The 17,500-nt window shown below is 41.3% G+C and overlaps 1 protein-coding gene across 2 annotated transcripts in view; it reads left to right on the forward strand.

Moving 5' to 3' along the window:
* Positions 1-13,052, forward strand: part of ABCG2 (ATP binding cassette subfamily G member 2 (JR blood group)) — a 107,355-nt gene extending 94,303 nt beyond the window's left edge. For both annotated transcript variants that reach the window (XM_069978265.1, XM_069978266.1), the window contains 8 exons: positions 11-252; positions 4,145-4,227; positions 4,652-4,741; positions 8,140-8,264; positions 9,400-9,554; positions 9,977-10,066; positions 10,687-10,781; positions 12,318-13,052. In XM_069978265.1, coding sequence (XP_069834366.1) covers positions 11-252; positions 4,145-4,227; positions 4,652-4,741; positions 8,140-8,264; positions 9,400-9,554; positions 9,977-10,066; positions 10,687-10,781; positions 12,318-12,465 — 1,028 coding nt within the window. In that variant the 3' untranslated portion in view covers positions 12,466-13,052. The remainder of the gene's footprint in view (positions 1-10; positions 253-4,144; positions 4,228-4,651; positions 4,742-8,139; positions 8,265-9,399; positions 9,555-9,976; positions 10,067-10,686; positions 10,782-12,317) is intronic.
* The last annotated feature ends 4,448 nt before the right edge of the window (positions 13,053-17,500 follow it).

Consider the following 17,500-nt stretch of genomic DNA (forward strand, 5'->3'; position numbering starts at 1 on the left):
TTGGGTATAGGGGAGATAAAAGATAGCGGCAGTCAAACTGTGGTAGATAAACTGGCAGAGGACTTCTGCAATACCAATTACTATAAAGAGACCAAAGCTGAACTGGACAAACTGGCAAGTGGGGAAAAACTGAAGACCAACTTCTTTAGCAGGCAAATCACATACAACACTTCAGTCTTCCATCAGATTAAATGGGTCTCCAGGAGGTCAATTAAAAATCTTTTGGGTAATCCACAAGCTTCAATAGCCCAGGTAAGTGCAGAGATATGATGACATGGTATTACCTTTTCTTTTTTACTCAACCATAAATGAAAAACCTTAAACCTGCTTTATGATTACATGATTTGTAATTCTTAACCCCTTCCCGTATTTGAATGTGCTGGCACATCCATATGAAGTCCCCCCTCCTGCATATGGACATGCTGGCACGTCCATGGATGAAACAGACATAGAAGATGCACCTGTTTCATCTGCGTCAGGTCCTTGCTGTCATTCATAGCCGGTCACCCGCTGCAACTGTCGCTTTCTGATCCTTATAGTTAACGGTCAGTGCAACTGCAGCATCTATAGGGGGAACTCTCCCACTGTTCACTATTGGAGCTCTGCGAAGTGATCGCAGATCCCGATGGTGGCTATGACAATTGGAGGCCTCACTAAGACCACCAGTGTCATCACTACAGAAGCCAATCAGACTCTATTACATGACCTAACCTGCATGGTGACCACAGAAAATTCAAAGATAGAAAAATTTTCTTTTTGCCATTTCTTCATATAAAAAATAAATAAATATATATTACAGTGATTTGCAATAAATAACAAAATCAACAAAGTTTTTTTTTCCAGTAATTCAATTCAAAAAGTGACCTCATATATTCTATAGAGTCATTAAGTACAGAGTGAACTTTTTTAAGCGTTTATTTCTGTTAAAGTTGATGATTATGGATTACAGCCCAGAAAACCCCAAAAGTCAGTATTTCATAAAATTATAATAATTAACCCAAAACACCTGCAGTGGCTTCTAAGTGTTATAAAAGGTCCCTTATGGTGGTTTTACACGGAACGATAATTTGCCCGATCGCACAATTAACGATTTTGAATGAACAATGTTTTTTTTATAACGATCGGCGTTTAGACAGAACGATACATCGTACGGAAAAATCGTTATGCGATTGTTTTGCGATCGCTTAAGCCTATCTCACACATAGGTGAAATCGTTGAAAGAATGTTTACACGGAACGATCTGCGAATTTTTTGCAAACGATCAACGACTATTTGAGAACATGTTGAAAGATCAAAATGAACGATTTCTCGCTCATCGCTTGATCGTTCGCTGTGTTTACACGTATGATTATCGTTCGAATTCGATCGTTATCGTGCAAATTTGAACAATAAATCGTTCCGTGTAAAACCACTGTAAGTCTGGTTCAGTATGCAACACAATCATGGGGAAGACTGCTGGCTTGACAGATGTTCAGAAGGCAGTCATTCACGCACTCCACAAGGAGGGTAAGCCACAAAAGTTCATTGCTAAAGAAGCTGGCTGTTCTCAGAGTGCTGTATCAAAGCATATTAATGGAAAGTTGAGTGAAAGGAAAAAGTTTGGTACAAAAAGGTGCACAAGCAACCGGGAGAACCGCGGTCTTAACAGGATTGTAACGAAAATGCCATTGTAAAATTTGGGAGAGATTCACAAGGAGTGGACTGCTGCTGGAGTCAGTGCTTCAAAAGCCACCACATACAGACGTCTGCAGGACATGGGCTACAAGTGTTGCATTCCATGTGTCAAGCCACTTCTGACCAATAAACAACGCCAGAAGCGTCTTATCTGGGCCAAGGAGAAGAAGAACTGGACTGGTAATCAGTGGTCCAAGGTGCTGATTTCAGATGAAAGTAAATTTTGCATTTCATTTGGAAATCAAGGTCCTAGAGTCTGGAGGAAGAGTGGAGAGGCACAATCCAAGCTGCTTGAGGTCTAGTGTGAAGTCTCCACAATCAGTGATGATTTGGGGAGCCATGTCATCTTCTGGTGTAGGTTCACTGTGTTTCATCAACACAAAAGTCAACGCTGCCGTCTACCAGGAAATTTTAAAGCACTTCATGCTTCCCTGTGCTGAAAAGATTTTTGGAGATGGAATTTTTATTTTCCAGCAGGATTTGGCACCTGTCCACACGGCCAAAAGTACCAATCCCTGGTTTACTAACCACAGCATCACTGTGCTTGATTGGCCAGCAAACTCGCCAGACCTTAACCCATAAATTCTCTATGGGGTTATTGTCAAGAGGAAGATGAAGGACACCAGACCCAACAATGCAGACGAGCTGAAGACCTCTATCAAAGCAACCTGGGCTTCAATAACACCTCTACAGTGCCATCAGCTGATCGCCTCCATGCCACATTGCCGCATTGATGCCGTCATTCATGCAAAAGGTGCCCCGCCCAAGTATTGAGGGTATTTACTGTACAGATTTTTCATTTGGTCGACATTTCTGTGTTTAAAAACCATTTTTTTTTTTTTTTTCATTTGGTTTTATATAATATTCAAATTTTCTGAAATACTGACTTTTGGGTTGTTCTTGGCTGTAATCCATAATCATTAACTTTAACAGAAATAAACGCTTGAAAAAGTTCACTCTGTATGTAATGACTCTATAGAACATATGAGGTCACTTTCTGAATTGAATTACTAAAAAAAAAAAAAACTTTTTGTTGATATTCCTATTTATTGCAAACCACTGTGTGTGTATATGTATGTGTGTGTATATAATATATATATATAATGTGTGTGTGTGTGTGTGTGTGTATATGTGTGTATATATATATATATATATATATATATATATATATATATATATATATATAAAATATATATATATATATATATATATAAAAATTTATTTCTGTTAAAAAGAAGTATGTGGATCTAATTTCCAAAAAAACTGCTCTGAACTAGATAAACCTTGTGACCTGAATTAGCTGTAACAGAGTTGGCGTTAATTGTCTTGGACTTTTTTTTTTACATTGCGCGCCCTTCTCGCCCTTTAATGTCCCCGACACCTCATTAGTTCTGGATTTCCAGCCCTTTCTATGCGTGGTACACAGTTCATTAAAGCCATTTCACCTCATCCGTCTTAAATTGGTTCTGATATGATCCTTGTTTTCCACCACAACTAGCTTAATGGCTAAGTAATCTGTGCCCCTTGATCTTTTTGGCGGGTTCTTAGTAATACAGTCCCCTTATCCGCAGCGATTATGGCATTAGGAGCTAATGCATCTTTACAGCTTCCACTTAAACGATCAGCCTGATACCAATAATTGTAAAATATTTTATCCACCTTTGTACAATAGAATTGGCAGAAAAGGTCAAAGCATTTACTATAATCTTCTAATCTTCTTACTAGTTCCTCTGTATTATTGTCACTTGATCACTTATAGACAATGCTTTGCTGTGAGAGACTTTTTCATTAAGCGTTTAGTGTAGGATTTTCACAGTATTGTTTCCAAATATTGCATTATTTATTTCTTGCGCATTAATATCTTTCCCAAAAAACTAGTTAGATCTCTTATATATTATCAATAGTTCAGTAATAGAGGATGCTGTACACAGTGGTTTTAAAAAGAAAGAATAGAAGAATAGGCAGTGTTCCACTCCATACAAATGCCCAGAGTTCAGGTTCGGAGAAGGTTGCCAAACTTGAACAATTTGAAAGATCCGCTCAACATTAGTCATGGTCTCACAGATTTCTGTTAGGCTGAATTGACACTGTGTTTTTGCAGTCTGTTTAACGTATGTGTTTTATGATGAAAAAACAGATGCAGAAATGGATGCAATTGTGTGCAATCCATTAAGATCTGTTTTTCTATTGACCTCTATCATAGAAAAAAAAGGATCAAAACGGATGCTATTATTTTTTCTTTTTTTTTTTTTGTAGTGTACACGAAAACATGTTTTTTGTGTACGTTAAAAGTAACAATTTTAAAAACTGATATGTTAAACGGAGTGCAAAAACGCAGTGTGAACTCAGCCTTTCAGTTTTTCTCTTCAATTGTTTTCTCTTCCATACTACTTTTTTAAACACGCAATGTCTTGTACTCACAACTGTATGTATGCCATTGACGCCTATATTGTATTTTACTCACTCACAGGTAATGGTTAGTCTTATTCTTGCTCTTATTGTTGGAGCGATCTTCTTTGGTGTAAAAGATGATGAGAATGGAATCCAAAACAGGTTAGTGCATTAAAACTGCTAAAAAGGGCTAAAGGTGTCCTGTGTCAGATTAATTTGGTTTTTAAATAATCTGTAATAAGGCTAGTTTTCATACACAGCGGATTTTATGGAGCATACATTACCTGCTCCACGCTCCGGCGTCTAGACATCCCGCTCAGCCAATGCGGCGGGGCAGCGCACTGATTGGCTGAGTGGGATGTCCAGCCAGGAACCCCCGAAGCAAGCTGGAACGTGGAGCAGGTAATGTATGCTCCAGCTTGCAGGGGTCAAGGGGGCGAATCCCGCTGCGAGTATAGCAAGGGATCAGCAGCAGATTAAGCTGCGAATTTGCAGCATGAAATCCGTTGTGGATCTGTTATGTGTGAAACTGGCCTAAAGTAGAATACTCTTAAAGCTATGCGTATGCTTTCTTCCTTACTTACAGAGTTGGAGCCTTGTTCTTCATAACCACAAACCAGTGTTTTAGCAGTGTATCCGCCATTGAGCTCTTCATTGTCGAGAAGAAGATATTCATGTGAGTTTTATTTCAAGAAAATGATCTTAAGGCTATGTTTACACAACATACTGTTTAAGCAAACAACGTCCGTCTTTTTAATTTAACCCCTTAACGACATAGGGCGTATATTTACGCCCTGATGCCGTTAAAGATGTTCAGAGCGGGGACGCGCGGCGACCCCGCTCTGAACCGCGGCGGTCCCGGGTGTCGCTTGTAGCCCGGGAACGCAGGTATTAGCGATCGCCGTGCCCGCTAATACAGTAATCAGATGCAGCTGTCAAACATGACAGCTGCATCCGATTACCAGACGCAGCGTCATCCCTGGTGTCTAGTGGCGGAGATCGCTCCTCCAGGATGTTATCCCGGAGGAGCGATCTCCGTAACTGAAGCCGGCCGGGGACCGCTCCAAGATGGCGCCGTCCCCGACTCGGCACGCGTTTACTTCCGGCTGCAGCAGTGCCTATCTCATCGATCTCTGCAGCATATCTATGCTGCAGAGATCTCAATGAGAGATCGAAGCACTTATACTAGAAGTCCCCCAGGGGAGCTTCTAGTATAAGTGTAAAAGTAAAAAAAAAAAGTGTTGTTTATAGTAAAAAGCCCCCTCCCCTAATAAAAGTCTGAATCACCCCCCTTTTCCCAGGTTATAAATAAAAATAATAAATAAATAAACAAACATGTTTGCTATCGCCACGTGCGTAATCGCCCGAACTATTAATTAATCACGTTCCTGATCTCGCACGGTAAACGGGGTAAGTGCAAAAAAATCCCAAAGTGCAAAATTGAGCATTTTTGGTCGCATCAAATCCAGAAAAATTGTAATAAAAAGCGATCAAAAAGTCGTATATGTGCAATCAAGGTACCGATAGAAAGAACACATCATGGCGCAAAAGAACACACCTCACACAGCCCCATAGACCAAAGAATAAAAGTGCTATAAGCCTGGGAACGGAGCGGTTTTTATAGGCCATCAGATACAGTATAAGTTATACATGTTATATATCGTTTTAATCGTAACGACTTGAGGAACATATATAACAAGTCAGTTTTACCCCAGGGCGAATGGCGTAAAAACACATTTCCCCCAAATAAACAAAATACGTTTGTTTTTTTTCAATTTCACCACACATTTATTTTTTTTCTGGTTTCGCAGTGTACTTTATGCAAAAATTCAGCCTGTCATTGCAAAGTACAATTAGTGACGCAAAAAATAAGGGCTCATGTGGGTTTCTAAGTGGAAAAATGCAAGTGCTATGGCCTTTTAAGCACAAGGAAGAAAAACGAAAACGCAAAAATCGAAATTGGCTCTGTCCTTAAGGGGTTAAAACAGCCATTTTTTTCAGAATTGAATGGTTTGCATTGAAGTCTATGGAAATAACGGTTATTGGTTCAAACAATGTATTAAATAACAACCACTGTTCACGCTGGCCATCAAAATAGTGTTCATGTAATTTATTTGCGGCTGTTAATGCGCGAAACATTGGCCGTTATTTTAACTTGTTTACACACCGTTCTTTTTTAACCATCCTGCTGACGCAAAAGGGCCAGCAGTCAATATTGAACTAAAATAATGTTCCTGCAGCCGTCACTGCAATGTTGGCCGTAGGAACATGCTAGACCACGGCCGTTGCTTTCAGTGCCAAATAACAGCTGTAGTTAGTACGTTATGTGAACATAGTTCCCTATAGGTTATCAGCAGGTTAGACAAATTCAACCTGCTGATAGCTCCCTATAGTGCATGGGACGCTGAGGATGACTGTATGCCTCTTACCCTTATTCCTGGCGACGTTCCCATGCAGTTTTAATGTAGTGCTCTGGACGGTAAGGCCGTTTGGACACTGCCCTGTCCCCACAGCGCCAATCTAGCCCATGGGCTGGCCGGAGGCGGATCTGTGGGGGCCGTTAGTGCTCCAAACTGTCTTACTGTACAGAGCACTACATTAAAACTGCACTGGAACGTTGCAGGGGATGAAGGTAAGACACAATAGGGAGCTATCAGTGGGTTAGACTTGCTGATAGTTCCCCTTTTCCACCATGGAAAAGAAATTACATGAGGGCACCCCTACTAAATGATGTTCAGCAAAATACAAAAAAGTCTAAAAAGACACCATGGGTGAGATTTATCAAACTGGTGTAAAGTAGAATTGTCTTAGTTGCCTCTAGCAACCAATCAGATTCCACCTTTCATTCCTCAGAGATTCTTTGAAAAATGAAAGGTGGAATCTGATTGGTTGCTAGGGGCAACTAAGACAATTCTACTTTACACCAGTTTGATTAATTTCCCCCTATGAGCCTATGTGTCTCTGTTAGTCATGTTGATCACAGTGCTGTCATATTCAATGACTCGCAGTGATGTCGTCTTTGATCAGAGTTGTTCACTTTCCCTTCTCTTCTCCATCCGGGCCAGACCACTATGACAATATTTTCTCCCTACAAAGTGAATAGTTAAGTGGGCTGGTGGGGTGGGATAGCTAGGCCCCTCCTATTATTTAGAAGAGTTGCTCCAGTAGGTAGTTTTCCTCATTAGGGAGGTGCTACCAGCATGTAGATTCCCTTAGTAAACTGGCATCCCAAGTAGGTAGTTTTCCCCAGTATGCTAATGTCTCTTGTAGGTAGTTTCCTCTAGTAGATGGTTTGCTCCCTACACGTAGATATTTTCCCCCTGTAGATAGGAGCCTTCTAAAGGTAGTTCAACTTCTATAAGTAGAACCCCCTGACAGTAGTTTGTCCTCCTGTAGATAGGAACCCGCTAAACACAGGGGGTTTCTGCTTACAGGGGGAAAACTGACTAGTGTGCCCCCTCTAGGTTTGACCCCCTGAGGATAGTTTGCCCCCTGTAGGTAGGATCCCCAAAGAGGTAGTCAGTACTCTGTATGTAGTACCCCCTTGCAGGTAATTTACCTACAGGGAGGTCCTACCTACAAGGGTTAAACTACCTGCAAGGGGGTATTACCTACAGGGGTAATCCTATTTTCAGGGGTCCTACATACAAGAGACAGACTAGCTACAAGAGGTTCTACCTACAGGTAAACTATCCTCAAGAGGATCCTTCCTCCAAGGGGGTACTACCTATAGAGAATCTTTCTAGAGGTGTACCTACAAGGGGCAAACTACCTAGAACAAAGTATCCTCAGGGGGTCTTACCCACAGGGAGCAAACTTATCCTCAGGAAGGGTCCTACTCATAGGAAGCAAATAAATACTCAGAGGGGCCCTACTTACAGGGGGCTAAATTATATACATGAGTCCTACCTGCAGGGGGAAACTACCTAGAAATCACCTTACTAGTTAGACCTCTTTTTATAATATCCCATTAGGGTATAAAGATATCCTATGAGTCCGAATAGAGAGCAGCTAACACATTGAATTTGATTGTGTAATTTGGGGAATGACCTGAATAATTATGTTTTCTTTCAGACATGAATACATCAGTGGATACTACAGACTGTCCGCATACTTTGTCTCCAAGCTGATGGCAGATTTGCTTCCCATGAGGACAATCCCAAGCATTATCTTTACATGTGTTATCTATTTCATGATTGGTAAGTATACTGCTAAATATTTTCTATATGTTTGCATAAGGTTGCCCTGTGAAAATAGGCTGATCAGAGTTATCGACAGAGTATGCACCTATAGAGAAAATAGAACATGGCACCTATTGAAATTAATGGATTATCTGTATAAAGCGCCCCCACACACACACACTGGTGAAAAGTCGGAAACCTGCTGTCTCCGTAAAGGCCCTAATGGGAAAATTCTCTGCTCAATCTGGCAGATGTGGCCCATTGTAATAGAGCCAACGATCAGCCATCGAACAAGCAAACACTTGGTCATCAGCTACTTACTCCCTTCTGAACTGCCAAAAGATAACCTGCCAAGGGCCACACAGTGTAATAATAGATATGTGGCTTCTTAAAGGTAGGGCTGCTCAAACAATCTAGTGATTGTTCAAGCTGTGTAATAGGCTCTGTAAAAAAGCGCTAATCTAGGAGATCAGTGCTTGTTTACAGCTTGGTCAGTTTGTATTCTGGCCTCCAAACCCTCCCACAACTGATGATGTTGGGGAAAACAAGCCAAACACCAGAGCCAAAGGCAGTGGCTTACTACAACACCTGCTCCAGTCATTGTAACTCTGAAATGCTAACTGAGTCTTATAGAGTTAAATTAAGACCTCTAGTGTGAATTGGCTGGACACAATGGAGAACTATGAATCGGAAGTTGCATCTTATCAGGAATGGAGTGCACAGTAAGAGGACGAGCAGGGTGTTCATTCACTCTCATGCTTATACTGGGAGGGTAAAATAACTTTAGCCTTGGTCATTTTCTCTTTGAAGTGATACTACAGCCAACAGACTCAGAATACAAATAAACAACATAAACACACCCAATACAGAATATCACAATACATAGGCCGTTTCCATGTCTAATAGGACTCCCTAGGACTGCACCCAACTTCTTCAGCCACCGGTTTGGATGAACCTGAGTGTGCTCGAGGTTCACTCATTTCCACTGGGGACCTTTTTACTGAGAAGCATAGACATGGTTAGTAGCCCGGATATACAACTGCTATGTCCCAACAAACCAATATAAACACAGTGTGCAGCGATAGTTCAGCTCACCACTATGGTATCAGGTTGTTTTGTGGCACTAAAACTTTTTTGTCTTTCTGCATCTCAGGATTCAAAGCTACAGCAGGGTGTTTCTTCACCATGATGTTTACCTTGATGATGCTTTCCTATACGGCTTCGTCCATGGCTTTTGCAATTGCAGCTGGTCAGGATGTTGTTGCTGTCGCTAACCTCCTTATGACCATATGCTTCGTCTTTATGATTGTGAGTATAGCATATCACATGGATTGACTGATTGATTTCCGGAGTATATGCAGCTATTTCTTTAATAAAGTATTGTAGCCTGCTTCATCCTTTAATGCCTTCCATCACTAAAGTTTATTTTTTACTTAAACATAATTTTTTTGTTCAATAACCACAGTCCATTTTCTAAGTTTTTTTTTTTTTTTTAAATCTGGTACAGCTGCTATAACAAATAAATGACCAAGTCTAATATTGTTCATTCTTTTGTTTGATTTGGTTCTCTATATCCACTTTATGTGAAAGGCCTATGTAGTTTTAGCTCAGATTTATGCAGATATATAGAAAATTCTAAAGGGTATATAAAGTTTTAAGCACTGCTGTATTTATCTGAACTGCTTTATAAACCTACTTCTAGATAACATGCCATTATGTTTTCTTTGTAGATATTCTCCGGTTTACTAGTGAATGTAACATCGGTTATGGGTTGGCTGGCTTGGCTCAAGTACTTCAGCATTCCTCGATATGGCCTGACTGTAAGTCACTTAAACTTGCCACTAATCCTAGCTTTCTTCATGTATATATGTTCTATAAGCCGAATCTTGATCCCAATGTCTGAAACATAGTTAGGGGTCAGTGATAGATTAACACCAAGATTTTTTTTTTTCACCCCAGCCTTTTGTTATACCTTACTGTTGTAGTTTTCATAGCCAAAACCAGAGCCACAAATACCATGCTTCCCCAGTGACGTCTCCAAGTCCCCTGCTGACCAGAGCGACTACCACAGTCTAACTCATCTTGTCAGTAACAGGCTGCTCAGCCAATTACTGACTGAGACAGGAAAGCACTGTGGCAGTGATTGGCTGAGCGGGCTGTCACTGCCGAGACCAGTAACACCAGCAGAAGTGGCGGCAGTTGCAACCTGCTGGGGACAAGGAGACGCAGCAAGAGGACACCAGGGGGAGTGCAGTGAGATAAGAATAACATCTGTTATTATTTTCTGTATAACTCAGCATTATATCAAAAGTTTCCCAGCGCAGAAGTACCCCTTTAATTTGTTGGAAAAATATTGGGGGCATCTGCTGTATCATGTATGTATTAAAATAATGTAATTTAGAGTTTTTAACTTCTGTTTATTTTATCTGTTCTCCCTCAGGCTCTGCAAGCAAACGAATTTCCTGGGCTATATTTCTGCAGATCTTCAAATATTACATCGAATTATCCATGCAATGCAAGCAGCCCTAATCTCTTGTACGTGTCCCCATTTCTATACACCATCTTGTTTTACATTGTATCTCTTATTTTCAGGTGTCAGTAGCGGATTACAATAGGTCAGTTTCGGGCAGTAGCCTGGGGCCCTGAGCTTCTGAGGGGCCCATGGCCCCCAAACAGAATCTTCAGTCATGATTTGCATAAAAATCACTGCTTTTTAACACAATTTTGCACAAATCAGGGCAAAACTGCAGCCAGGAGACAATAACATTAGAGAATATATTGAAGGACCTTATCATGTGACAATGATGTCACCACAGGTCCTTTAAAGGCTGCATTATGGAGGAAAAAGACAAGTTAGTGCCGCCATAGTTACAGTGGGTTGGGGGGGCCCAAGCTTGGTGAACAGCTCGGGGCCCATAGTAAGGTTAATCCGCCCCTGTCAGGTGTAGTCCTTCAAGCTGCCAACTTTAAGGAAACTTTCACTTGAACAAGTGTATTTGTGTGGGAAACACCTTCCAGGGATGTGAATGAGATGTGGTGCACAGTTTAGATCTTCAGCATGTGAATTTATGCTCTAAATACATTATAGATATGTTGTGAATTCTCATTGATCAGCACCTGTTTGCTGAATCCATCAGACTGGGTCTCCACATATGCATTTGGAATGCGCTCTAATGGTGATGGAGCCATGCTCCCATCTCTCCTCCAATAGCTCAATAATGTCACCGGGATTTTTGGCAACATTGCACGGCTATTGTGGAAAAAATGGGGGCATGGTTTCCACCATGTTCAGAACATGTTCCAAATGTGTAGACACAGCCTTGGTAATTGTGTAGACAGGGCTGATAGGCCCTTCGCTTTAAAGGGGGTTAACCAGCACAACAAAAACATGGCCACTTTCCCTCTCTCTTGTCTCCAGTTTGGGTGGGGTTTTAAACTCCAATCCATTAAAGGGGTACTCCAGCATGGGGGCACTTTTGCGCTGGGACCGGGGAGGTGGCCGAGGGAAAAGACGTCCACTCACCTCCCCGGTTTTCCGCCTCCTTCACTGACTGTCTGAGCGGACCTGAGACGTCACTTCTCGGGCCCGCGTCAGACACCAGGAAGCGGCCGGGAACCGGCCATCGGAGCGCCGCTATTCGGGACCCGCCGATGTAACCGGGGAGGTGAGTGGACGTCTTTTCCCTCGGCCACCTCCTCCCCGGTCCCAGCGCAAAAGTGCCCCCACGCTGGAGTACCCCTTTAAAGTAAATGGTGCTTAATTGCAAACCACACCTGAACTGAGACGAGAGAGGGGGAAAAGTGGCCATGTTTTTGTAGCGCTGGATAACCCCTTTAATCAGCCTTTGGCTGCACTTCCCCTACTACATGGGGGGGTGCAAACAACGACGGATGATCAGCCAACGTACTTACATTTGAACATTCATCAGCTGATCGCCGTCCTTATTACACAGAGCGATATTGACCTGTTTTGGTAATCTATCTGTGGTATAGCGTCTGAACTAAATTCCTCAATTTCATTGTCTGTTTTACATAAGCTTATGTGTAATTTTATACTTTGTTCTCTTTAAGGACTTCTGGAGACGGATATCTTACAAATCAAGGAATTGAATACACCGCCTGGGGCTTGTGGCAGAACCACTTGGCACTGGCTATAATGACCCTGATATTCCTCATAATTGCCTACCTGAAGCTGTATTTCATGAAGAAGCTCACATAAACTGAACGGACAACAGCACTTAAACTTGCCACTAATCCTAGCTTTCTATATGTATATATGTTTTATAAGCCGAATCTTGATCCCAAAGTCTGAAACACAGTTAGGGGTCAGTGAAATAATATAGCCAATGTATACTCATCTCTATTTTATGGGATACTTTTAGCAGACTACAGTGAGCCTAGCGTGCCAAGTAAGCTGTGAATGGATTGAATGTCTAGCCTTGCCACTCTATGGTTTACATCTCCAGGTGGGGGCAAATAACCTTTATCTATGTTCCATGTTATAAGTATTCTTTTACAGTAATGTAAATTAAACTTAAGAACTATTTATGACTAATGTTCATAGTTACATTGTTGATCTAATTTTAGTTATTCTGTTTCCAGTTTGTATATGTTTGCTCTTAGATAAGTCAATTGTTTTGTAACGGCTGTAAATGAAAAAAATGAATGCAAAATACTATGCAGTGTTTGCACAGAGGTAGGTTGTGGGTTTTTTGTCTTTCTTTTTGAAGATGAAAAACCTAAGTTTGTCTGGTTACAGGAAAACTGCCTTAATAATTTAAAAAATAAATTTTGTTTTCCACATGACGATTTTGTGGCTTCAACTTATATAAAGCCCTTTAACGTGGGCCAATTATTTATCTTTATTGGGCACACATTTCTCTGTGTACACAGATGTGCAGCCGATAACATTAAAGCGACTCTGTACCCACAATATGCCCCCCCCCAAAACCGCTTGTACTTTCGGATAGCTGCTTTTAATCCAAGATCTGTCCTGCGGTCCGTTCGGCAGGTGATGCAGTTATTGTCATAGAAAACAACTTTTAAACTTAAAGCCTGTGCCTTATGGCTGTGGCTTAGTTTGTGTATGCATTAGGGTGGCACACCCTCTCTGTCCCTCCTCCCTGCCCTCCTGATCATTAGGAATGCTCCAGGCAGATTGCCTCCTATTCCCCACCTGTGAGAACACAGCATATGGGCTGGATCGTTAAGACACCTGTGCAATGTTCACACAGGAGTAAATGTTCCAGTGGCATTCCTAATGATGAAGAGGGTGGGAAGGAGGGATGGTGCAAAGTTAGAGCACAGATACACCCGTAGGGCACGAGGTTGCAAGAATAACTGCATCACCTGGCGAACGGCCCACAGGACAGATCTTGGATTGAAAGCAGCTATCTGAAGGTACAAGTGGGTTGGGGGGGGGGGGGGGGTCAGATTGTGGGTACAGAGTCGCTTTAAAGTTAATAGGTACACAAACAATAGTTATCGTTCGTGCAGCCTGACTGAGCAATTTGCGCCTTGTAAGGGTGCTGCAAATGAGTATCAATATCCCTGATCGGTTCTCATTTGCAGCTATGAACGTCTGAAGACACTATATGTAAGGTGTCAGCCATGAGAACAGCGCTGTGTACGAAATCTGTGCAGGGGCTCATTCGTGCAGTGACTACACTTACAGATATTGTACACTGAACAATTTTACTATATAGTGGCCAACCCCTTTAAGTGGCTCTCTACACAGATTATGTAAGCAGGACCACACAAATAAGATGCACAGATGTTTAGCTGACTCAATGATTTTTAGGGCTGCAAGAATCCCAGCAATCAGCAAAAAAACATGCAACTTTTTGTTTGAAGGCTGACCACACCAATCACCCCCCCCCCCGGCCCCCGTTTGGTCCACTATTTTTTCCCAAGGGCTGTACTTTGACCCATTGACACACAACACAGACATCATTTTAAAAAAAAGTTTTTATTGTAGTGAAGCGTGTAGAACTGTACACCATACATATAGAAATACAAAATGTATATTGTATATATCATACTTCACAAATTCTTGTTCATAAGTCATAGTGTAATTTATTGTCGTACTACACACTTAAGCCACTAACAAGTTGAAAAGGGCTTAGAGTTAAAGGGGTTGTCCGGTCATTACTAATAATTTAACATGCTGAATGGAACATACGAAACATGTATATTTCCCTTTACTGCTCTCCCACTGCTGCTGGTTTCCAGTCCACCCAGTATCTACCGCTTGGACAGGGAATTCCTGCTTTGCATAGACAGAATCAGGCTGTGGAGTCGGTAAGCCGCAGCTTCGACTCCAACTCCTGAATTTTATCAGTACCGACTCAGACTCCTGCTCCTTCATAAATGGCCAGTCATATACCAGGGAAGTCATTTATCACACTGGCTCAGCAGCTTCTCCCTAATGTCCTACATGATCCTGGGGCGACTTCTGAGGGAATAAGGAAATATATAAAGCAGCTTCTCCTGTGTGTGCAGTGGATGCAGCCAGTCTCCAGCCTCCATGTCCTGAACTACTCACAACTAGACTAGATGGAGCAGGTGGTCTTTTCCTGCTGACAGTCTGTTTCTAACTAAATATTCACCATACACACAAACACTGCTAACAATGTCAGATACCTGGGATATAGAGGTCAGCCATAGTGTTATAGAGAAGTTATACTCTATATATTCTTATACTCTTTATATATTGATATAGAGGGGTCACTGTGTGTGTGTGGGCATGTCAACACAAACAGCTTGCTGCAGCCATAGCGCGCGCTCACACACACACACACACACACACACAGCCTGCTGCAGCCATAGCACACACACATGGCCTGCTGTAGCCATAGCGCGCGCGCGCGCACACACACACACACACACACACACACACACCCTGCTGCAGCCATAGCATACACACACAGCTGAAGAAAAACACCATATTGAGGACAGAGGTTACTGCTACACTAATGTCTCCTCTATATTACACAGAATATCTTCATATTACACTGCTGCTCATATACAGTCATCCAGCATCCAGGAAGAGAACAGCACAGATCTCTCCCCCCACAATGGACTCTTCCAGCTGAGAAACAAACTGCCAAATAGTGATCGACAACTTTTCCTCGACCACCCTTATCTAATAGGGACAGTGTCCTATTAGAATGTTGCTCATAATATATATTGATGAGCAAAAATTTATATCAAAATTGTTTTAAGACTTTTTTTTTTTTCAAAGGCTGGAGTTGGAGTCGGTACATTTTTTCTGACTGCAGCCAAAACTAGTTCCAACTACGACTCAACAGCCCTGGACAGAATAGATCTCTCTAAACTGTCTATGGCAAGTGGACATTTTCTATCTGACCCATAGGTGGCGTAGAAATAGGCAGAGTAATGGGGTAAGTATGCATGTTCCCAGCAGCATTAAACTATCAATCATGACCAGACGACCCTGGTTTCTCTACTCCAGACACTTCCACATGGTTAGCTTTTAGAGAAAATGGAGAGCCATTTAGATGTTGGGGGTCCTCTAACTTCCATGTATATGCCTGTGTGCAGTGCAATGCAGCCTGGACATTCCTATGTGATAATACATATTTTGTAAAAAGTTGTCCAACACAATGCACTTCAACTACTATTAAAGCATATTTGTACACTCTAGCTACGTTACGTAATTCTGAAAGTTTATGGAGGTAAAATATATAGCTACTTCTCACACGAGCAGAATTGTAAAACTTAAACGGATATCCATGAAACTTTAAGCACTTCAAGATGAAGTTTGTTTATAAAAATAAAAAAAGTAACAACGTGTTACAGAAATATTTACAATGTCCTTATTGGTGGTCACTGGGCAATAATAAACTTATTTGGCAAATCTTTGGCTACACATGTAGATGGCTAGCTTTAAAAACCAAGAATCTGACTGTGACCATTAAAACTAGTCATTTCTTATAACTGCCTTATGGTGCATTTAAACAGGCAGATTTATCTGACAGATTTTGGAAGCCAAAGCCAGGAATGGATTTGAAAAGAGGAAAAAGCTTAGTCTTTCCTTTATGACCTGTTGTCCGTTTCTGGCTTCTGGTTTTGGCTTCAGAGATCTGTCAGATAAATCTCTGTGTAAACGCACCATTAAGATAGTTGTTGTGGTCTTATTTTATTTTTTAATAAAAGTCCTTCTCAAAATCACAATGAGTAACGAGCATTTACCACATTCATACAGTTGTGCTCAAAAGTTTACATACCCCCCCTTGCAGAATTTTTGCTTGTCTTTTTTTTTTTGAGACTATGAATAACACAAAAAGTTTTTTCCACTCATGGTAAGTGTGTAAGTAGTTGGGTGAGGCCATTTATTTTCAGACTACTGTGCTTTTCTTTCTAAATCATAATGGCAACTAAAAACATCTAAGTGACCCTAATCAAAAGTTTATATACCCCAGTTTTTTTATACCGTGTATTGCCCCCTCTAACATCAGTGACAGCTTGAAGACTTGTTGTGGTTGTGGATGAGGCTCTTTATTTTCGCAGATGGTAAAGCTGCCCATTCTTCTTGGCAAAAACCTCCAGTTCCTGTAAATTCCTGGGCAGTTTTGCTTGAACTGTGTGTTTTGAGATCTTCCAATTATCAATTCCTTGAATATCAGAACAAAGTGAAGGTTATGGAGTGGCCATCTCAGCATCCTGACCAAAATATCATTGAGCCACTCTGGGGAAATCTCAAGCGCTCAGTTCATACAAGACAGCCCAGGAATTTACAGGAACTGGAGTCTTCATGCCGAAAAGAATGGGCAGATTTACCATCTGGGAAAACAAAGAACCTCATCCACAACTACCCCAAAAGACTTCAAGCTGTTATTTATGTTAGAGGGGGCAATACACAGCACCAAAAACTGGGGTATGTAAACTTTTGATCAGGGCCATTATGATTTAAAAAAGAGAAAAAACACAGTAGTTTGACAAATCGCTTCACCCAACCACTAACCATGAGTGATAAAAAGGGTTTTGTGTTATCATTCATATTCTCTAAAGAAAAGGACAAGAAAGCAAAAAAATCTGCTGTGGTATGTTAACTTTATAGCACAAATGTACCAGTGTAACTAGAACACTCCAAAATTCTACTGAAATGCTGTCATCTCTACAATCTTTCACAGTCACGTGTATTGTGACTAGAAGGGAGTGGATCTAAAAAGGACCTGTCCACAACTTGATATTATTGTAACTGGCGCAAATCTTGGAAAAAGGATCATGCG

This window comes from Dendropsophus ebraccatus, chromosome 7 (genome assembly GCF_027789765.1).
Source record: "Dendropsophus ebraccatus isolate aDenEbr1 chromosome 7, aDenEbr1.pat, whole genome shotgun sequence".
NCBI classification, from domain to species: Eukaryota; Metazoa; Chordata; class Amphibia; order Anura; family Hylidae; genus Dendropsophus; species Dendropsophus ebraccatus.